The 23,460-nt window shown below is 40.1% G+C and overlaps 1 protein-coding gene and 1 long non-coding RNA gene across 3 annotated transcripts; one reads left to right on the plus strand and one right to left on the minus strand.

The window, feature by feature from the left end:
• Positions 1–98: 98 nt before the first annotated feature.
• Positions 99–12,393, minus strand: iars2 (isoleucyl-tRNA synthetase 2, mitochondrial). 2 transcript variants are annotated; one of them, XM_062439906.1, is made up of 23 exons: positions 12,007–12,393; positions 11,529–11,651; positions 11,265–11,418; positions 11,025–11,173; positions 10,794–10,843; positions 10,607–10,716; positions 10,419–10,506; positions 9,056–9,171; positions 8,760–8,929; positions 8,226–8,316; positions 7,954–8,105; positions 7,684–7,844; positions 7,435–7,537; positions 6,787–6,880; positions 3,996–4,104; positions 3,018–3,120; positions 2,133–2,255; positions 1,902–2,033; positions 1,693–1,799; positions 877–1,022; positions 596–786; positions 368–512; positions 99–244 (listed from the first exon to the last, which is right to left on the minus strand). In XM_062439906.1, the coding sequence occupies exons 1-23, from the start codon at positions 12,271–12,273 to the stop codon at positions 99–101; spliced, it is 3,030 nt and encodes a 1,009-aa protein (XP_062295890.1). In that variant the 5' UTR covers positions 12,274–12,393. The 2 variants fall into 2 exon arrangements, with proteins under 2 accessions (XP_062295890.1, XP_062295889.1); XM_062439905.1 differs by having other exon boundaries at positions 10,419–10,509.
• Positions 12,394–13,637: 1,244 nt separating this feature from the next.
• LOC134001041 (uncharacterized) lies at positions 13,638–15,228 on the plus strand. The gene is made up of 2 exons (XR_009927460.1): positions 13,638–13,778; positions 14,497–15,228. It is a non-coding gene; the product is annotated as an uncharacterized LOC134001041 (long non-coding RNA).
• Positions 15,229–23,460: the final 8,232 nt, after the last annotated feature.

Below are 23,460 nucleotides of genomic sequence, written 5' to 3' on the forward strand. Positions count from 1 at the left end.
CTGGTGTCCACTCCCACCCGAAGCAGCAGCAGGAGGAAAAAAAACACGAAAACAGCCGAGGTGATGTCCACTGGTCGTCACGGCGACAAGGTGTTTCGTCAGTGAGCCTGCGAGACGACGGTCTGGCAGCGTGGGCACATGCAGTCTGCTGTCTCGGCGGTGTAGCGGCGGCATCGAGGGCAGCGGGGGGTGGACGTGGGCACCGCTGCTATACTGTAGGCGCTGTCCTCCCGGATAACACCACCTAACACACACACACACACACACACAGTTTTACAGGTCTGCAGCTGTATTTAAGTGCTAATGATGATCATGCATGTTAGTAAATGTATCTATTATTATCGTGAGTGGTGCTAATGCTCCTCACCCTCCAGGTTGATGAGGAAGCTGCCTTGTTTCAGCAGGGCGTCGGGGGGCAGGTCGCGGGGCAGCTGGCCGCTCAGGTTGACCCGCGCTGCCATCATCAGCTCAGCCAGCTGGGAGGAGGTGGAGGTGGGCTCCTCTTGGAGAGACTAGAAAACAAATCACTCTAATTAAAATGTTTTAATTTAAAAGGCATGGTCGAGTGAACATGCAGTAACTTCCTGTGTCCTACCTCCATGAGTTCAAACATCAGACCGGGCTCGATGGCGATGCTGAGGTCGTACTGAGCCGCGTTCTTGCCCGGGATGGACGACAGGAAGGAGTCCCTGATGGCGCACGCCCCCTCCACCACCTCCTCCAACCCCGGTCGCCTCCACACAGAGCTGCTCTTGATCCAGCCGCTCCTGAATAGCGTCTCCTCTTCTGCAGACACAATTAGAAAAGGCAGCTTATCTACAGCCTTGAACAATGCTAAATATCAACTTCTAAAGCATCAGATGAAGCTAAACATACTGTCATGTCCTGGTGCATATGCATAGACCTCTTCCGCTAGATGTGGCAGGATGGGAGCGATGGATCTGGTCAGCCCATCCAGGATTTCCTCCAAGGCGGTCTGACATGATCTTCTGCCCAGTGAGTCTTCTGGATCACAGTACAACCTGAGAGACAGAGGCACAATGAAGAAACATGAAATCTTAAGGTTTTTATTTATAGTTTTATATAGTTTAACCCCAACCTTAATATCCAATCCCACAACCAAACAGGCTACAACAATACATTTAAAATATATGATAATAAATCATAAGACTTGGTATATTAAAACAAATAAATTACTTACAAATACACCTAAGAATACAATAAATATCTGCAGTAATTTGAAAAAACACTATAAACTATAAAATGACATCCACATGTTATATTTGATTTTCTCTAGTTTTAAATGATGTGATATCTCTCAGCCACCTGGAATGAGAAGTGTGCTTTGGATTTTTTCAGTTATACAAGATAAGACAATAAGATATGGGGCTGACAAGTAGGTAAATGCAACAGCATTGTAAATATTCATACAATATCCTTATTGTGTGGTTTAACACTAAAAATGCCTCTTAAAAGAATTTGCTTCAAATCTATCAGAGATTTAAAGATTGGTCCCAGAATGACCAAAGCATGTGAATGAGAGTATCTGGAGACAGTTTACATCTGGATAATGTGATCATAGACTTAGTTTCAGTATTAAATATGAATTAAAGATGTGTGAGGTTAAAGGAGACTCAAAGTGAAGAAGGTGCAGATAAACACAGTGTAGGAACTGTGTTTTCTAGCTGTTACCTGTCTTTAATGATGCTGAAGTAAAAGCTGGAGAGATCTCTGGAGATGAAGGCTTGCAGGATGCGGATGACCCTGCCTGCATCAAACTCACTGTAGGCGTCTGTCACCTGCAAATACACACACACACACACACATATATATTTCAGTGGTTTTATTTCAGTCAAATGAAGTAGCATGGACTGGAACAAGGTAGGTAACTCTAAACACACCTTGATGCTGTACTCGCGCAGCAGGTGCAGCATGTACTGGTCGATGTAGTACATCTCTTTGGCGTCCACGGCTTGAACTCGAGGGTCGAAGCCTTTCAGGTTACCGAGGAGGAACTTCAGAGTGTTCCTCAACTGACAGAGAGAGAGAAAGAGAAAGAAGAGCAGTTAGTAGCATTCATGAAAGAATAACCACTCAATTGAACTAAGTGCTTTTTTGTACTTCACCGGTACCTTGCCGATGCTATCTTTGGCTGAGTTTAGCACAGTGGGCCCGATCTGAACCTCAGAGAATATGTTGGACTCTGCCACCCACCAGCGCAGCACGTCTACCCCGTACGCTGGACAACTGGAGTCCTGACAAAAGGAAAGAGGGGCAGGTTGTGTGGGAGGGAAACAACGCTGTCAGTAAATAAGACTTATTGTTTAGATGAATGAATTGTTAATGGTGGTTGGTGTTAAAAACAGTAATAAGTGAAAGCCATGAGATGTTAAGATTGAGTGCACCCTCAAAAAAATCATACTATCTTCAACAATTAAAGGGTCAATACACCAAACAAAAATTTAAAAAACCGTATACTTTTCCCACTTCCTTCCTATTTCCATTACTGGTTAATTTGCTGGTTATTTTATCCATTCATCTTTTTGTCTGTTAAATGTCAGAAAATAGTGAAAAATAACCCTGATCATCTTTTAGAGCTCATGGTGATGACTTCAAATGTGTTTTATCTGCTCAACAGTCTAAAGCTGTTACTGTTAACTAACTGACTGAAAAAGTTATTTGATTATCAATATAGTTGCTGATTAATATCCTGCTGATTGACGATCAATTAATCAACTAATCGTTGCAGGTCTGCTGGCAACATTTCAGAGCATTTCAGTTTAATTTACCAAAAGTGTGACAATAAAGGAAGTTCCATTCACCTCTGTTTTTATTTAAGTTTGGCAGGAACAAAGAGAAAAAAAACAATAATTATGGCTACACATAACTACGAATCAAATATGGTTTATTGTGATTTGGGTGAACTGACCCTTTAAATTTCAGAAAGGTTGCTTTTTAATGAATACAATATTCAGTTCAGATCATTGCAGACTTTCCAAGGAGCCTTAAACACTCACCTTCCCTCCATTAATGACTGTATCAGGATCCACAACGTTCCCCAGAGACTTGGACATCTTCTCTCCCTTCTCACTGATAGTAAAGCCATGGACCACCAGAGATCTACACACACACACACACACACACACACACACACACACACACACACACACACACACACACACACACACACACACACACACACACACACACACACACACACACACACACACACACACATCAAGATCAAAGCCCGAGATAATTTGTCCAGAGATGCAGATAATTCTCACATTTTTTATTGTTGCAGATACAGTTCTTGCAGTCCTCCAGATACTTCTCTCCTCAAAACATCCCTTGTATGAGTTGATAATGGACTGGACTTTTCTAGTCTTTTGACCACTCAAAGCACTTCTACACTACAAGTCACATTCACCCATTCACACACACATACATACACTGATGACAGGGGCAACCACGTAGGATGCCAACCTGCAGGAAACTAACATTCACTCACACATTCACACACTGTTGGCGCAGCCATCAGGAGCAATTTGTTGTTAAGTATCTTGGGAATCGAACCACCGATCTAGTGGATGACCCGCTCTACCCACTGAATACCCTGTTGGGTAGTGTCTCAAAAAATGTTATGCTAGTGCAGATGTTATAGCTGAGGTTTGGTAGTTATAGAAATATAAGCATTTTTCCTGCTAAACCCTTTTTCATTTAAAAAAGGAAACCTAAATTTACAAATATAAAATGTTAAATCTTAACACAAACAGCTGTACAAGAATTTTGCCTGAATAATTGTCTCATATTAACATAAATATGATTCAAATCAGGGCCATCGGTGGTAAATAAACACACCCAAAACTACTAATTCCTGTGTATTTAAGCAGCAGATTTAGGTGTTTAGTTTTGATACACTGTGCTATAGACACCCTGATGACACATCTGTTCCTCAGAGTGAACACAGCAGCCTGTGCATGGGGGACACTCACTTGTAAGGCGCTTTGTTCCTCATGGCGACACTGGTTAGCAGCGAGGATTGAAACCAGCCTCCGATCTGATCCTTCCCCTCCACGTATGCATCTGCTCTGGAGTCTGACTCTGCAGGAAGAAAAGAGCTCAGTTCAGTTATTTCTACACTTCAACCACAAAAATAACCCCATAAAGAACATGGTTAGTGTGTGTGTGAAGACTTCATCCACAGAGGACAGAAATATCTGGAAAAGACATGAGAGGTCAGCCAGTGTTAGTTGGGGAAGTTGCCCCGATGCATCCTGTGTACAAGTCATCTTTATACTCATGATGGTTTAGAGGCTTCACATAGACAGCCAGATGTTTGTAACATGGCATCAGTTGCCCCTCTCCACCCTGAATCCATCCACAATCCACAGTGAGGCAGCACAGATAGCAAAGAAGTGCAGAGTTTGGGTCAATCCTGGAAAAAGAAACAAACTGTTCTCCCAAACTAGGGGCTCTGTCTAAATCCTGCATGCAGCAGAGAGAGTAAAGGAAAGAGAACGGTTGAGATTCATGCTGCCATACAGAGTTCCTCATCATCTCCTACTTCCATGTCCAATATTTATAAATATTCCTCATAGCACGTTCAAATGCTTACTGAAGGTGAATGTTTAATTGTAGTCATCATCAGCTGCTAGAGAGTTGCTGTGACTTTCAGTAGCAGAGTGACAAAGTTCATCTGGCAAGCGTTGGTATCGTGGAACATTTCCCAACTCATAATTTCACCTTAACCGAGAGCATTTGAAGGTACAGCGAGGAAGAAGAACTAGATATTGAGAGACAACAGGTATAAAAGCCTGAGAAACAAAGAGAGAGGGACAAAGACACATTGGCAGACGAGGGGTTGCTGTGTCAGCCAGTAGGCGGGTGGTCAGATAACCTGTGACGAGGGGTTTGCGTAGCGGAGCAGGGAGCCAGCTGAGACGTGACTCAGTCTCCTCAGACTCTCCCTCCATCACCTCTGGAAATGACAACACAACCAAAAACAATGGAGAACATGTCTACTTTATAGCAGCTCATAATCTGCTGACTCACAACCTGTTTTATAATACGACTGAGAGTCCACAACCATGCTAGCAAGTACAGCTCTGACTTTTGTAGCTTAGTCTAACTATTTTCAAAAATGATGAGACAAGACTCTGGACTTCAAATCAGACATGCTTCTTCAGTGAATATAAAGAAACCATACATGTTAGCTTGTGGCGACTGCTAACAAACAACATCTAGTGCTAACTCTTAGCTTCTAAATTTAGCTTCTAAATGATGAATTACTATGTAAATCACACTTTCTAATGTTCTTTTAATTCAATATTTACCATATTAACTGTGTTACATCAATTATCAATTTATTAACAACTGTTATGAAATAAAATTATCATTTAATAAAGTACAACACTGACAAATGCTAATGTCTGACAATAACAATGCTAATGTTTGGCAGGTATAACATAGATATAGTTAAGCATGTTATCATGCTAACATTCGCTAGTTTAGCTTCTAAATTGAACTTCTAATTTATTAATGAATATGTAAATGAAAATGTGTAATATTCTTTTAATTCAATATTTTCCATATTAACTGTCTTACATGCATTATCAACTTAATAAACGTTATGAAATAAAATGATCATCAAATGAAATCACAACACTGACATAAATGCTAATGTCTGACAATAACATGAATGCTAACATGCTGATGTTTAGCTGCTATAACGCAGGTATAGTTTAGCATGTTATCATGCTAGCATTCGCTAATTAGCCCTACACACAAAGTTGGGAAGGGAATGTTATTAGTCTATAGATATTTGGTCATAAACCAACATTTTGGACAAATGAATATTCTGACCTGAGGATGGCGCTACATGAAACTTCAGGAGATCACTAAAGAGATTACAATTTATTATGAGGGGGACATGAAGGTCTGAAAGTTTCATGACAACTAATCCAACACATTTCATTTGAAAACCTCTATAAAACCTAATGGTGGTGCTGGAGAGAACCCCAAGGTTATAGGCATTCATCCTCTGGGAATCATGCTTGTCTATGCAGAACTTGTAGATGTTAAAGTATAATGTAGTCACTGGATGGACCTGCTGTTGGCGCTACATGAGAAGTCAGAGGATCACCAAAGCCAGTAGAATTCATCCTCTGGACACCATGAATGTCTAAATTTCACAGCAATTAATCCACAACAGATGAGATATTTCAGTTTGACTAACCAACATCTCCATTACTACAACCACACTGCTATCATGGTCAAACAATTGTACTTGGGTATTCAAAATTTCCACAAAACAAGTAAATTATTTTTCCAGTTACAACATCACTGCCTCTAACTTCGCTGGATAAAATAACTGTTATAATGAACGATTTCACAGTAATGAGACAGAAGTGTGGCAGTGTATCTGTGATGAAAATGCCTTCACTGATTTTACTGTCTGCAGTTCTAGTAACATTGAATTAAAAACACGTGTGACCCTGAATGCTGAGACTGCATGACTTGCTAATCCATGTTTGTGGTCAGCAAACTAGTGCTTTTACTAATGATACTCTGCAAAACAACTTAGTTGGGATGGTGGACTACGTAAGACGGGTGTAAGTAGCTTTCCTACAATAAAACTAATGAAAGGAGAATTAACTGGTCAGCAACCCTGATCCAGTATCTAACTGATGAAGGGGACAAAAATATTAGTGCTGCTGATTCCACTAAAACATATCCAAATTCATATGAATCAACATGATTTGCATGAAGAGATTTCAGGTGTACCTTCTAGTACAGCAGCCCATGATGCTCCACTGTCAAACCAGATGTCCAGCACGTCCTCTCCACGAACATAGTCAGTGACTGGACCTGCTTTACTCTGATAGACACACACGCACACACACACACACACACACACACACATACACGAAAGTTGACGTTAACTGTCAGTGTCAATCAAATGACAGTTAGATGTACAGTACTGTGGGTTTATGGGGTGTTTGCTGAAAATGTCTACTTGAAACTTTCTGTATGTAACAACTGTACAGAGTGAAGACTCAATCATGTGGTAAATATAGGAGTAAATATAAAATGAAATTAAAGTTCATTTCAAAGTTCAACTTTGACGTGCAAATCCACACAACTGACCTTAGTCATCTTGACATTTTAAGAGCCAAAATGGAGGAAGCTATCATGGCTTATTTGCTGTGCTTCACCACCCACACCACTTATTATACCTATACACAATTATACTCTTGGCAGAATGAAAAAAAACACCTAAATAGTTTTAATAATTATAATATTAATCAAAATAGAGGATTACACTGTCTATACACTTATTTTGTGGTCCATATCACCTAATGAATCAGTGATACTGCTTCTAACTAACCCATCAGTTCTAACTTAATATCACCTTAACAAATACAAACTCACCTTCTTTATCACGTCTGCTGGCAGCAAAGTCTCAATAGGAAGCTCCCACCAACAGTCACTGCCCTTTTCTTTGAAGAGCTCTGCTATATGGGACACTGTGTGTCTGCAGAGGCCAGAGACAGGAAGAACGTTTAGTATATAACATATTAGTGTGTTTGTGTGTGACAGACAATGTTTTATCTCTAAAAATGTGACCGTGTGTATCCAATAAATGTGTCTGAGCCAGTGTGTCTGCATGTTTGGGCTTACTTGTTGATGAGCGGCTCTCCGGTCTCTTTGTGGTAGAACACTGGTATAGGGACGCCCCAGCTTCTCTGTCTGGAGATGCACCAGTAGGTCCGTCTGTCCAGCATGGCTAACAAGCTTCCCCGCGCTGACTCTGGCAAAATACGCACCTTCTGCAGCGCATCCTGCACCAACACATGCACACATGTAAAATGCATCACTCTCTTGAAACCCAGGAACAGACTATGTTTTTTTCCAGCAAAAAGGAGCTCAACAAAAATGTATCAGCTTTACCTTGGCCTTGTCTTTGAGTGAGGCTGTGTTAATGAACCACTGTTTACTGGGCCTGATGACGACTGGCTGCTTGGTCCTCCAGTCGTACGGGTAGCTGTGGACACACTGCTCCTCTTTCACCAAAGCCCCGCACTCCTTCAGCATGGAAATCACTACAACGGGCAGTCAGGTGATCACATAAACATAACAACAACAAAACATGCAGATAAATGTGAAAAAAAACAAAAAACTTTCATCCATGTTATGTGCATCTTTCAACATATACGCATTACCTTTTTCAGTGCCCTCACTCATCACAGACAGATCCTTCAGCTCAGGGCCGGCCAGCTCAGTGAACTTGCCATCCTCATCCACCATACACTCCTTAGGTGACAGAAAAACATACAAACTATTTAATAAAAATTCACTATTTTGAGTTTACTGGGATGAATTCAGCACCCTATCAAAACCTCATACAGTAGCTATTAAATAAATAGCTTAAAACTTACTATGAAACATTCATTTTATTAGGGCTGCAACCAAGGATTATTTTACTGATTGGTTAATTATTAATTTAATGTATAATTTGTTTTTTAATATTTAAAAAAGGCCAATCTTAAGTTGCCAGAGCCCAAAGTAACATCCTCATATTGCTTGTTTTGTTCTTTCATCAATTCAAAAGCCGAATTTTAATTATTCAACTTACAATACAAACAGAGAAATGCAGTAAATCCTCACACTTTGGAATATATTATAAAAAAAAATAATTTAAAAACATATTATCTTTAACAGCACAAACAACATGCTTTTCTTTACTCCCAACGTACCACAGACAGTTTAAACTGTGACGCCACGCTATAATCATCCATGCCGTGAGCTGGCGCTGTGTGGACCAATCCTGTTCCTTTCCCCATAGTCACATGATTGGCCGGCAGTAGCGGCACTTCTTTGTCGGGTATCGTGGGATGTTTGCAGACCCCGCCTTCAAGTTGGGACCCTTGGAGAAAAAAGACAGGGAAATATTAAGACTCACCCTAAAGACTCTTTTGTGTATGTGTGTGTGTATGTGTGTGTGTGTGTGTGTGTGTGTGTGTGTGTGTGTGTGTGTGTGTATGAGCATTACCTGTGTATGTGCCTACACTCTCCAGCTCTGTGCCCAGCAGTGTTGCCATGCTAGCTATACGCTCAGTGGCCACTAAAAGCAGCTGAGAGTTGTCAGTCCTCTTCACCACAGAGTACCTGCAAATAGAAAAAAAGTCACTTACTGAAGCCTTCCAAATGTAATTCTACATTCACATTATATTTTATAATTATCCTATTAGGAATAAGAAGGTACCACAACTAGTATTTTAACTTCAATGAATAATTACAGTATTAATCTAATGACAGTTGAATTACTATAAGCAAAGAAGCCCATCAGTAAGGGACTGTAAGCCTCTTTCCAGGTTGAAGTAAGAACATTAACAATGGCTCCATTCCTAAAGTGCCTCAGTAAGCTGGTCCAGTGAATAAAATCTAGTTATTATTAATGTTATTGATTTCAGCAGTGTTATTCCTGCTGGGAGGAGTGAAAAATGGTATGCATCTATATTCATATATTTTCAGATATAGTTGTGTTTTTTTACATAATTTTTAAGCAGCACTGAAATGTTTAACTCTCAAATAGTGACATCATAATCCAGCAGAAGCCTCAGACTGTCAGGCCCTGTTGAACACTAACAAATAAACACATTTTGACATGTAGCAGGAAAAGCGCAGGTGTGAATAATCTAATTAACGACGGCTGCTTCAGTGGTTGCTGTCACACAGTCCTGACTTACTGCAACGCATAAATAGAACGGAGCCATTGTTAATGCCATTAGTAACACCTGCACTTTCCATACAATGACAAGTCAACATGCTTTAATGGCAAAACACAAGGAGAGAAAGTTGTTCTTCCACTGCAATTAAAGATACCGCTTTTATTTTGAAAATCTGGAAAAACTCACTTGACTATTTCTCTGCTCTTTCTGATCTAAAACCAAATGTACTGCAGCAACAAGCAATTAACTACTGCAATTAAAGATAACACTTTTATTTTGAAAATCTAGAAAAGTCACTTTACTTTTTCTCTGCTCCTCCTTATCTCAAAACAAATGTACTGCATCAACAACCAATGTACACAAGCAATTAACTACTGCAATTAAACATAGAACTTTTATTTTGAAAATCTGGAAAAGTCACTAACTATTTCTTTGCTCCTTCTGATCTCAAACCAAAAAACTCAGGGCTGATGGGAAATGCAGTTTAGGTTTTAAGACATCATTAGTGTGAGAAAATGCCTCATCAGTAATTACATATTCTATTATTACATAGACTGAGGTAGTGCAGTTAATGATGATAAGTGCACTTTAGAGTAATGAAAGTTGGAGCCTTGGCTGACAGCAGAGAGCTGAGCTTGACTGACTGAGACTGTGTTAATGTCATTTAGTGGTGCTGGTTCTTACTGGGCGTTGGGCATGTAGCAGACGGCCTGGTTGGCAGGAATAGTCCACGGCTGGGTGGTCCACACCAACACAGAGACACCGCTCAGATCTGCTGATGTACACAAACCAGACACAAACGCACACACAGTGTCAGAAATCTTCACTTTAAAACACTCCGAATTACCTGTACCTGTATGTATTAGCATTACCTGCTTCTGAGGCTATGTTAGGAGGCAGTGTGACCAGGGGGAATGTGGCATAGATGGCCCTGCTCACATGCTCGGGGTTGTACTCCAACTCTGCTTCCGCTAGGGCCGTTCTAGAGAGGAAGAGACACGGAATTTAAGCATAAACAAGGAGCGAAAACAAAAAAATGTACAAAAGTTAATCTAGTACCTTGATGATGGAGACCAGAAGACTGGCTTATAGTCCTGGTAGATGAGCCCCTGAAACACAATCAAGTAGAAAAACCATGTCAGACTGAAGAAAAACTAATTATATCCAGTACAGATGTACCACTGAGAGGCAGAAGTCAGCTGGTTTAACATTATTATAGCTGTTACTAATGTTACTATTTAGATGAATAGTTATTGAAGCTCTTCAGTCTGGTTAAGCATCTTTGCCCACCTTGCTGTGCATATCCTGGAAGACATTGAGCTGAGCCCCCTCATAGGCTCCATCAAACGTGTAGTAACACTGGTCCCAGTCAGCCATCACCCCCCAGCGTTGGAAAGCAGCCTTCTGACGAGCTATGGCCCCCTCTGCAAATTCCCGCGCTGGGTGGGATAAAAAAATAAAACATTACAGCAGCTGCAGAACTAACAGAGCTCACATTCAACCAGCCTTCTTCCTCCTCTCCCTCTTTACCTTTCTGTCTGATCTGCAGAGGACTGAGGCCGCTGGTCCCCAGCTCTCCCAGAGCCTTCAGCTCGATAGGCAGGCCGTGACAGTCCCAGCCTGGGATGTAGTGGACCTGTCGCCCCCTCAGCATCTCAAAACGGTTGCGGATGTCTTTCAGGATCTGGATCGGACAAGATAAGAGTGGATTGGATGATGACGGACAGTGTTTGAGCTGCTGTTAGATGCTGGATTCTGACAATGACAAAAAAAAAATGTAATAAAAATGACTACCTTGTTGAGTGCATGTCCTACATGAGGGTCTCCATTGGCGTACGGAGGTCCGTCATGAAGGCAGAACTCCTTTTTGGCTTTCCTCTCTTTCTGCCAGGTGTACAACTCTGCAAATCCACACTCCTACAAAGCAGTCCACAGGTAGAGAGGGTTTATGTTGTGATTTGGCACAAAGCATCACGACTATGAGGCAATCTGTAACCATGATTATCTATCAAAACAGGATGTGTTGTAGAAATGTAACCCAGCACTGTATTTCACCCACAGAGCCTTACACATTAGTTTCAGTCAGTCTCAATATGAGGTTGTAAGAGCTAAACACATGTGATGCATGCCGAAGTGAAGACTGTACTGTAAACATAATATAATATTTTAAATTATTTGCTACAACGCGTGTTCTGCCATCTACAAGAAAGAAGAAAATTAATTTGACAGTTTTTTGAATGGAGTCTGGTCAGCCTCTTATATATCCTTATACCTGCTGGATCTGGAGCTCTCTGTCCAGAAGCTTCTGTCCGGTCAGCTTCATGGGGAAGTCAGTCCGGGGCAGGAGCACTGTGTCTCGGTACAGGCCCTGAGCAGAACCGGCCTCTGCGGGCTGAGCGTTACCTTCTCCTGAACTGACAGCACACCAGCGGCCGGTGCTGAAGGAGACAGCCCGCTGGAGGAGGCCGTCTCCCCGCTGTGACCTCCGTCCCCATCTCGCTAGAGTCTGGCCCACTGCCGAAACCCGGCACAGCAGCATGAAGAGGAGGAGGCTCTGTGGTCAATAGCTGAAATAAATAGCTAAAAACTAGCTAACTGTTTCACTTGTTGTGACAATGTGCAGGTCTCTTGTTGGTATGTTCCACCTTCTTACAATGCTGTGTTTCTTCCGGAAGAAATATTAGAGAGGACAACTACGGCAAGCCAGTGGGTTCAGTCGCAGTAGCGTTTTTAAAACTAATGTGATGAACGACGCTGGAACGATATTTAAAGAGTGATTCCCCCTTTTTAATCACTTATAAGTGAATACGTGTAAGCCTCAATTTCCTTAACACTGCTTACTTACATTTAGATTTGTTAAACATTTATTGTATTTGTGAACAAAAAAAACCCTACTTAGACTGGTCAAATCTGGACTATTAACAAGGTCTGATCTTCATCAGCAAAATGAAAGCATCATAAACCTGAAAGTGATATTAAACAGCATTAAGGCTTTTGCTACGATGCCTCACACTTTCTCAAACATGTAAAAGATGCAAAGACAGAGAATCAGCTGCTAAACATCAATATATATCAATATATGCCCAAACTTTTCCTTAACTGTAGAATATGCATGTGGAATAGTTTCAACACCTCTGTATTCTAACGTGACTTTTATTAGTTAGCTACTTATGTTTGTAAGCTTATTGTTGCTATTAATATTGCTTTTTTTCCTTTTTTTTGCACAGAATATACAAACAACCAGACATTCCAATTCATTAAATAAAATGTATATAAACATAAAATAATAGTTTGTAGAAATAAAGAAAAATAAATACATAAATAAGTAATTAAATATAAATTCATAAGTGACAGACTTCTTCAATTAAACAAGTCTGAGTTGATTTTTAATTGCAGGCATACTTTTATTTTTTATATGCCCTCTGGTGGTCACTGTGAGGAACTACAACTATAATACAGTAAAGTAGAAATAATAGTAGCCTATAGATCATTATAAATCCGGTTGTTGTTGTTTTTTAAATGCTTATTATTGCCATTTTATGTCAAACTGTCAAACCCTAATATCAGAGCTTCAACCTGGCACTTCAATGCACCACCTGAAACTGCAGTGTGCGTTGTGTGTGCTTCAGGAGCATAGGGGAAACTCCAAATGAATATATTTGCATGCATCCTTTTTATATCTACCTCGTGCATTTTGTAATCATGTCAGATGGGCAAATCATTCAAACTACACTTTGATAATAAGCAAACTGATAGTAATAAAATAGATCAGAACATATATGCCTCCTGTATTTCCCACAACACTTGAACGCAGCATGCCTGTGCATCAGCAGGTGATACTGATGGGCTGATGATGTCACAGGGGTATAAAACAAGAACCCGAAGTCAAGCATCTCTAGTTTCAGTCACCTAGTCAGTCTGCAGCGGACCTGATCGAAGCGAAGAGCCTAGTACTTGTTCACACTCCACATAGACATGATGATGATGAAGATGTGTGTCGCCTACTTTGGAGTTATCCTGCTGGCTCTCCATGTTTCATCACAGGTTGGTTTTTTTCAATCAATTCATGATATTCCTTGAGTTTAGTTTGAAAGTATTATCTCATATGTAAGAGTGTTATTCAGACAAGAGGACACAATTACCATGATGTGGCCAACTGCTTTTTCCCCCCCAAGACTAGAAGCCCTTATGCCACAGGTGGCTAATTTCTAATTAAAGGATGTTTTTGCTGTAAATTAGTGGTCTGTCTAAATATGTTGAAGTATAGCACAGTAGGCATAGATCTAAGGAGAGAAATATCTGTTATATTTTTTTTTTAAGAGAAAGGGAGGAGATCTATTAATCAAGCGACAGGTGCAGCCACTTGTAACTTAATAGGTTACCTGTAGAGCAGTGTTTGGGGGGTTTCGTGTCATTTGATCCTCAGCAGTTTCTTAATTTTTATTTTAGGACTTATTTAAAATCGAGCCTCAACTTGTCCTATTAGGCTCAGGGGAAATTCAGACTACTTGTATTGAACATAACTTTTTTTTCTTTTTTTAAACTGAATTGTGTGTGGTAAATCAAGATCAGTAGTTTCGAAGCTTGGTTAAGTATGTGTACCCTTTCTACATATTTGGCACCTCGCCTGCGTCCTCGAAATTTACGCATGTGTGCATAAAGCTCCATTCATGAGCTGTATGACTAAACTGTGCTGATGCTGTTAGTCATGTAGGAACTCTGTGCATATCTTTTAATTGAACTGAACGAACTGATTTTGCAGACTACACCTGCCATGAACGAGACCACAAACGGAACTACGACCGATAGCACCACCGTAACGCCAACCAGCTCAGTGAACATGACGACCCCAAAGAAGAACGGGTGCGGGAGGACCGACGCCTTTACGCTGCTGCTGCCACTGGCACTAACGGCCCCTCTCCTCCACAGTTGGTCCTAATGAACCGGACTGATGGCTCCTCTGCACTTGACACACGCACCGCCACGCTCCGGCAGGATTGATAAGGCCGTTACCGTTACTCCAAGAGCAGTCTATCTTTTTTTCTTTTTCTTTTTTTAAAAATCCACCCCTCTCACTCACTCTTTTGGATTTCACCGTTAAAATTGTCTTCACTGGGATTTCATTCTAAAAGGAGTGCGCACTGTAGCCCAGCGCGCGCCGGTTTCAGCCTTTTACGCGCCCTGCTGTTCCTGTCATTATGGCCTGCTGTGCTTGCAGGAGGCCTGTATGGACTGAACTCTTTGAAATTCCCCTTCTCCAGGGACAATTCGGTTCCTTGGTGGCTGCAGTTTCATAGCGGGTGGACGAGTTTTTGTGGCTCGTAATGTTATACCAACTGCGTTATGTGAAGCAAAAATACTTTATCAGGCTTCACAGGTCTGAAATTTTGTCTAAAGAAAAAGGTTTTGTATCATTATGAAAAACGTGTGATTTAATGTAAGTTTTAGCTCGTGTTTTTTGTATGTAATAAAGATTTGAACTGTAAATGTTCAACTTGTTTGCTGGTATTGGTTTAATTTTAAAGCCAGATTTATTTTCACTAACTGTCCACAGATTAAACAAATATGCTTTCAATCACCACGAAACTTTATAAAACGACATTTAAGGGGCTAAAAACAGTTTTGAGGTGTGTAAGGAGGCCAGTTTAACTGCATATGTAACTTGTAAGGAAAGGATCAAGTAGCTATCGGTTACATTTGGATAATCCAGCTCTACTTTGAACTTTAAAGCTCTTACTCTGGTATGAGTTGAAGTGCTGGTAAACACACTCACAAGCTCCAATGCTGTGGACAATAAGCTTGTCTATTTGTCAAAGCTGATGTGCTTCAATTTTGGCAGCCGGAACCCTGCTGGCACAAAACCTCAACTATCATGTGGCTGTGGGCACTCCCTTTTTTTCATTTTTAAGATTGTTCAGTTAAATACTGTATGCTGTTAATTTCTAGGAGTTTTTCCCACAAGTGTTAAAATGCTTTTTAGATGACATCACTCAATTTTTAAAGATCAATCTTAAATCTAATCTTGCTCATGACAGTTGAGATTTTAAAAGTAATTTACAGCAGGAAACTCAATTTAAATGTGTTTACTAGATCACAAGTTGTCAGTTTCCTGTAGCTACAAATGAGCTCAGACTTTACTTTACACCTTTCCTATCCAGATGTGAAAACGGCCTTTAAGCTCAGACATCCAAATGAAGCAACACAGGTAAAACTTTTTTTTAACTGGAAGGGGACTTTAATATTTGTCTTGTCTGCTGTATGTATGGAGACAACAATATCAAAAGACAGGCTAACCTAACACTAAACTCTTATTTGAATAAGCTATCTTAAGTTAATGCTTGCTGTTGGGTGTCCTGTTACACAGCAGCAACTAACATATTGGCAGTCTCCCCTCGGTATAGGACGGGCCTTTTATTGTGTAGTATTTGTAAGTACTACTCAAACACAGGAGGTTGTGAGCACCAGCCAAATTGAACAAAAACACTTAAATTATTGAGAGCAGGTAAATAATTTAAAAGCCGGGTGAGGTGTCTCCTCCTTCACCTGGTGCTGCCATCAAAGGGACTATCTGAAAGACTGACTGGTATAATTCACCTGTTGTTGAGTCCCCTTCCTTCCTCCTCTCTGTGCACCCACTCCTAATCTGTGTGGGAATTGCATCCCACCCTGATCACATGACAATGGTTGCATTGTCTGGCTCATCTTATCTCCAGAAGCTTTCAGATCAGGACCTTTGCACTGTGAGCCTGTCTTGCATTCTTCCAGGTACCTCTTTGCTTCTTCCTCAAACATATATATTTCTCTTTTATTTTGAAGATGAGGATCTTTTCCTCCTATCACTACCTCATAATCCAAAACTGTGCAGAGGCTTGACGGAGCAGTAGCCACATTCCTGCAGTGCGGCCGTGAAACCTAAATGCCCGAGGAGTGCGGTCAGGTGATCGAGAGAAGAGCTCTCTCCTTTAGTTGACCGCCAGAGTGTGACCACTTAAAACCCTCCTCCCTCCTTCCCTCCCTCTTCCATCCTTCTCAACCACTCCACCCATCTCCTCCTGAAATGTAAGGAGAAACCTCCAGTTCAGGTATAGGTGTTTGCTAGTTTGGAGGAGGAGGGAGAAGCAAATAAAAGAGAGGGGTGGTAGAAACATTGGGGGAAAGGTGAAGGACACTCCAAAGCTGTGCAGCTCCTTCACCTCCTCTCCAGCTCACAGGAATCTGCTGTTGAAAACAAAACTTAGTTAAGAACCCTGACACTGAAGCATCTGATAAGTGGTCTGACATACCACTAAATGTCCAAGCTGCTTTTTACCATTTTACCTGAATGCGTCACACTTTTAAAAGCACTTCTTTTATCCTTCAGCAATGACTCAGCATCTATTCTACAGTTCCTCTGTGTCTCTCTGGAGACAATAGCACAAGGTTTGCTCCTCATCAATAAGTCAAAGACTATCATGTGCTGGAAACAGGTATCACTACCCCTTTACTGAAGCTTCCCAGCATGAGACCTAACAGCTATGAGAAGGGTGAGCTTGTGCTTCTGTTTGCAGAATCAGTGAAGTCATTAATGTCAAATTCATTGTGGTTTCACAGTGAGTCATGCTTTTAATTAAGGGGGTGAGAAGCTGATGCATTTCCTGCTGAAATGCCGTAATGATTTGTTGTTGAGTGACATCTTATTTGTCCCAGATCTGCAGCTGAAGCATTCGAGAGCAACCGAGAATCACCTTTACTTTAAACTATTGTGCATGCACACACTATGTAGCGGATGAATATAAATAGGAGTCGTCAGCAATCAGACAAAATAGCAACATACAGAGGCGCCCTAGTAGGCCAGTGGTTACAGCACATGTCATATACACAACATCCCTGGTTCTAAATTTTATTGTAACTAAGTCAAGTTACAAGTGTTGACAACATACTGCACATTAACAAACACTTAAAACTCTCCTGATATATAAGGTAATATCATTATAATGTGTTGTAAACCATTTTCTATACTGCTTAAAGATCAGCAGATAAACACTGTTTAACTTCAAGTAAAGGGTGACCACCATTTTTTTTAACCTAAATGAAACTACGAAAAATTCTCAATACCCCTGCCAAAGTTCAGAGCTGCTAACAGACCAAAACACATCACCACGACATCATCACGACATCACCGCGACATCACCACGACATCAGCAAAATCTCCTCAAATTACATCACAGCTTGAGGAAAAAGAATAATGAAACAATGAAACTGCACTAAACTGTATTAGCTCCATCAACCCCATTTATTGTCTTCAATGCTTACATTCTGAATCATTATACTGCTATTGTTAACTTTATACAATGTGTTCTATTGTAATTAATTATGGTCATATACCAATCCAAGAAAAAACTGAATTAAAAAAGAAAAAGTGAGTAATAGATGACTTTTATTGATTTACACCTCCAACAACCCCCGTGGGAAAGAGAGGAGCATATGTACACACACACACTCTACACATGGGTGAGTGTGACAGAGATAAAGAGAGAGAGATCTAATTTCAAGGTCTCCTGTGAGCTTTAATGGCTGCACAGATAATGACAGGGATGCAACTCCCTGTAGGTAAAGTTATACAGAGGTTGAATAACATTTTTAGCCACGCTGCCATTCTAAAGATCCCTTCACTTACCATATTTATTGTGCCGATATGAGCCATCACAGCATGCATCATTGCATAAGGGAAGTTCCAATTTGTTCTATCAGTACATCCTGTTCAATGCAGAAGTTGCGAGATGTGACACAATTAATATTTCACAATTCTCACAATCATGCATTGTATGATTTCTGAACATGACAACGAAAGAATAAACAATTCTCTTTTGCTATTTTCATTACAGTTTATGGGGTGACGCTTGATTGTGTGATGTTTTAAAATGCTACCCACCAACCCTGGCCTGCACTCTGTTTCCTGTCTCTGTTTGAGATAATGTTGCATGCAAATCAATCAAAACATCCTCTTTTCTTTGTTCTTGTCCAATCTGACACCTGGAGTATTAAACACCTTAAGATAACATTTTCCCCATTTTATGTATTAAACATACAAGCTTAGAGATCCAATTATCAGTCAAACATGTTACAAAGCATGTATGATAAGGTTACCCAATCATCTGGCTACCACAGCAACCATCTGTATGTCCATTGGTTATCTCATGATGTTCCACGGCATGTGCGGCCTTTCTGATACATTCATTGTGTGTGTTCCCAGTTCAAAGCCCAGCATACAGTACGTAGCCGTGAGGGTGAATCGTCCCATTCCTGCAGTCTGTTGTGGAACAGCTTGCGTGACCTACTTTGCATGCAGTGCTTTGAGGTTTTTATCCACAATATTCGTCACACACGGAACATAGAAATGAGATGTTGACACTGATTTATAGTTTATAAAGGACACCAGGTGTGAAATATTGTTTTGAACATTAAGGCCCTTCTACAAGTACTAACATTGATGTAATTGATACTTCTATGAATGACAAAAAGTAATTTCAGTAACAGTTTGTTATGTCTGAAAAGGGCAGAGCATTACTCATGTAAATGGAATAGTTTGACATTTTGGATTACTCAGTATGGTCTCAGTGTGGATTACTCTCAGTATATTAATATATAAAGGTGTGAAGAGTACACAAAGTGTTGAGATAAATATTGAAAGGTTAGAAAAGTGACATGTTAATTTATATACATATAATTAGTGGTGATGTGCAGTATATACAGGTTATTTTGGTACTGAATCTAAACACACAAACGGAAGTGTAAAAGTGACAAGTTTTACTGAGCACAAGTCCCCAGAAGACGGTGACATAATGTTCTGCGAAGACCAATCTGCCTCTGATTGGCTTTGACCCCGATATACTTATCCTGACCCTAACCATCTCACACCTCATGATAAACCTAGCTTAGCTGACCAATGAAGGTAACAAGTGCGAGCCAATCAGAGGCAGAGTAGGGCTGGTCTTCGCTGAACATTCCGTCACCATTGGAAACAAAAATCTGCGGAGCTAGCTAGCGTAGCTGTGCCCCTGTTTCCAGTCTTTGTGCTAAGCTAAGGGCATACTTGTTTGTGTTTTGCAGTATATTTGGTTATAAGTTCAATCTCAGCAAACTTTTTGGTTAAAATAAAACACACACTTGTATTAAGTTTAGTTATAGTTTATTGGTTCAGTTTGAGGTCATAAATGTAGTATTTTCTTTGTTTTTACTTTGTGTTACAAAATGTTCTTAAAGTGGGAGCATGACACTTTTGAAAGAATAAATAACATATTCATTTCCTTAGAGGAAGAAGAAGTTAAACTCATAAGTAATCTCTTTCTTCATTCATTCAATACACTAAGGGGTTTGGGCTATAACCTTTGTTAATCTATTGACTGGTAGCTAATGGAGGCTAATTCTAGCTAACATTAGATACGATATATTGCTGTGTAACTGACATTATGATGTTAGCCTCTTATAGGCCACCATCACCTGGGCTTGTTCAGTGAGAAAAACAGTTTGATAAGTGACATTGTTAAAGAGTAACTGACCTCAAGTTTGTCTTATTGTTTAATTAGCATACTGGGCTTGTTAATAATATACTGAGTAATCAAAGTAAGACAAAGCTCTTTTCTGATACTATTGGAAAACACCTTGGGGTTAGGGTTATGGTTACTCATTTTACTAAGATCAGTTATATATTCAGAGGGTATTTAGCACAATAGTTGTGGCCTATTATTTAATGTAGCATTTTATAGTTATGTGCTACTGATAAAGGCAAAACAAAAGTCTATGATAACCAGGTCCATCCGTCCATCCATCCAGCCAGCCTTGCAACTGGAGACTATCCAAACATGGACTTGGCAAAAGGCGCAGGGTACATCCTGGACCAGCCACAGAGCTAACATATATAGACACAATGTGATGTTTGACATTGAACTGGATCCAAAAACAACCTTTTAAAGAATGCTGAACTTATGCAACCAGAAGTTAATCTGTGAAAGGTGAAGTGAGCTGAAGGAAGCTGTGGTTGTGGAAATCTCTAACATGGCAGCAACCAGCTGTGTCACTAATCATTTGGTTTAAAGAGAAACGTGCCCCTACCAACCACTACCCTACCACACACACCCCACACACCACAAACACACTCTACTGCTTGTTTTTTACTTTTATATATACAAGACTTCCACTGGACAGGTGAAGACATGTCTTGTTCTTTGCAATACAATTCTTTCTTAAACCCTCTCTCCTGTGGATGGGTGTCTGTTATCACTAATCACAATCACTGAAACTAAAAAAATATGACACCAAAATCATCTGTGATGCTAAGAACCTCTGAGGTGTGATATGCCTCAGTATCCATAACCAGATTATTTGATGTCTTGCATCCAATGTGAAAACGTCAAAGGCATACAAAGCTATACACTACATACATTTTTATATGGACCTGTTACCATGTATGTAGGAGTATCAGAATTGTGTGTGTGTGTGGGTGGAAGATGGCTTATGTGTATATGAGAGGAGACTGTGCTTTTCTGAGATTTCATTAGCACGTCCTTTCTCCGTCAGCTGTGAGCGAGGGCGACAGTTGCGTAATGCGCGCAGGGATCAGGATCAAATGAAAAGCAATGGAAAGAGTCGGGCAGGTGGGAGGGATGGAGCGAGGATGAAAGAGAGGAGAAAGGGATACCACGCAAATCCACACATTAGGAGAGGAGAATGTCAAAGGAAACAAGAGCCTGGCATGGGCCCTTCATGTTCTGCTTTGTGTTTGTGTTGTGTGCGTAAAATATTGGAAACAACACAGCTAGCTCAATACATGTGACAAACTCTCCTAAGCCCTATATTTAAAAGGGACATATTATGGTTTTGGTGACTTTCTGTTATTTATATGCTGTTATGATCAGATATCTATACTAAACATGGTTAAAGTTCCAAAACTTATGGTTAACTTAAATAGAAATGCTACATGCAAGTCTGGCCAACTGAAACTGGCCAATCAGAAGGGGTGCCTTAAAGAGACAGGAGCTATAACGGCCTGTTTCAGACAGAGGCTGAAATGAGGGGGTGCATTAAGGGCAAGTAGGTTATAAGATAAATAGGGAATGTGATTGCTAGAGTGCACTTTTGCAAATCCATGCTGTCGTGTCGCAGGTGCTTTACCTTCTATGAATGTCGTGTTATGGTACTAGTATCACATTAAATACAATGATTGTTCATTGATATTAGAGTCTTGCTAGAGTTAGAACTGTACAAACAAAAATATAGTTAGCCATATTAAAGCTGGAATGTGGGAATTGTGCATATAAGTGAAAGTGCAACCTGACCGACAATATTTATGTAATTACTCTCACTGCAAGAAAAAATTCCCACTGCAGGTATAACGTTATAGTAGTAGCTAGTATGCTTAGCTTACCTTGACAGATAGTGTAGCCTAGTTAGCTAGACAACTAAATGTTGTGACTAAAGTGCTAAAGCGTGATTTTATGCAATAACTTTTGATTTGACTAACAACTTAACTGGTTAACTGATTTATTCTTCTCATGTTGGCATTATACTTTTTATATTTGCTATTCTGTCTTCCACAGTTTCAAATTAATTATTTTGTGATTTTCGGTTTGAATCTCCTACAATATTTCCTCTTAATTCAGTAGGCAGAATAAGCATCATGTATATCAAGAAAAAGAGAGACATAAGGCGTTACTTCTTGGTGAATTAAGTAGCTACATTATATATGTAGTAAAAGCCTGAGCTAACTTGCTTTACATCTATCAGCAAATACCATTTGCCAGTAGCATCTACTTGGTGAGTTAACCTATTATCTTGAGATATATTGCAAATCAGAAGTTGCCTTCATTTTCATAATTTACATAGCAAATTAGAAGTTCTATTCATTTTCATTTAGCTTTGTTGTTAACACAAACACCAGAGAAAGAGACAGAAAAAGAAAGAGAGAAAGCCAAGACTAGGTAGGGAAAGAGAAGAGGAGGGAACAGGTAAGAATTTATACGATGAGCTGTAATTTTACCTCAAAGAGAACACCCTTTAAGCAGTGTTTTAAACCAATTTCTCTCATCGTTCATTCTAAGCACTCTTTTTTTTTAAGTTAAGGTATGTCATTTAATGGTTGTCAATACAGGTCAGAGAGAGAGAGCGCTACACCTGTGTGTTGTATGTTATCTCATTGAGCAAATCCCATATACCAGACCAAAACTATATAAATGTGGTTGTCAGTTACAGTGTATAACTTTTCAACTGTGAGCTTTGGTGTTGTCTGAGAGTGTATTTCTGCTTCAAATATTTATAAAACATTTATAATAAGATTAATAAATCATAATACCTCAGACACAGCAATGGCAGACCAATGCATAGGGTTGAAGGTGAGGACTTGAAAGGCCCCTCCCTGCCGAATTTATGTCCCCACCACTTTCCAAATCAAACGACTATACACCAATACACCCAAATAAGCATATTTCCACAAAATGCTAAACCTATTCCTTTAAAGATGAAGCGCTTGTTAATGATTTAACAGACACGAGCTCAAGCCCTAAGTTGCCTAATACTATTCTTAATTGTCTTAATCAGGCCCCATTGGCAGAATCCAGAGTTACTTTAAATACAGTAGAGTAGTCCATAACTGCTTTGTGTTCTTCTCAGCAGGAGTTGTCTAAAATTAGCAAGTATGCTATGTGCATCCTAATTGTAGCAACAGTGAGCTGGGATTTGGGGATTTGGGGTG

This window comes from Scomber scombrus, chromosome 19 (assembly GCF_963691925.1).
Source record: "Scomber scombrus chromosome 19, fScoSco1.1, whole genome shotgun sequence".
In the NCBI taxonomy this organism is placed as follows: Eukaryota; Metazoa; Chordata; class Actinopteri; order Scombriformes; family Scombridae; genus Scomber; species Scomber scombrus.

Excerpts from the sequence above, each read along its gene's own strand:
- iars2 (XM_062439905.1), bottom strand. The coding sequence starts at position 12,273 with ATGCTGCTGTGCCGGGTTTCGGCAGTGGGCCAGACTCTAGCGAGATGG. Across the intron at positions 11,174-11,264 it reads TCTGCAGATCAGACAGAAAG|CGCGGGAATTTGCAGAGGGG; the intron begins GTAAAGAGGGAG and ends TATCCCACCCAG. Across the intron at positions 6,881-7,434 it reads CAGCAGACGTGATAAAGAAG|AGTAAAGCAGGTCCAGTCAC; the intron begins GTGAGTTTGTAT and ends TGTGTCTATCAG.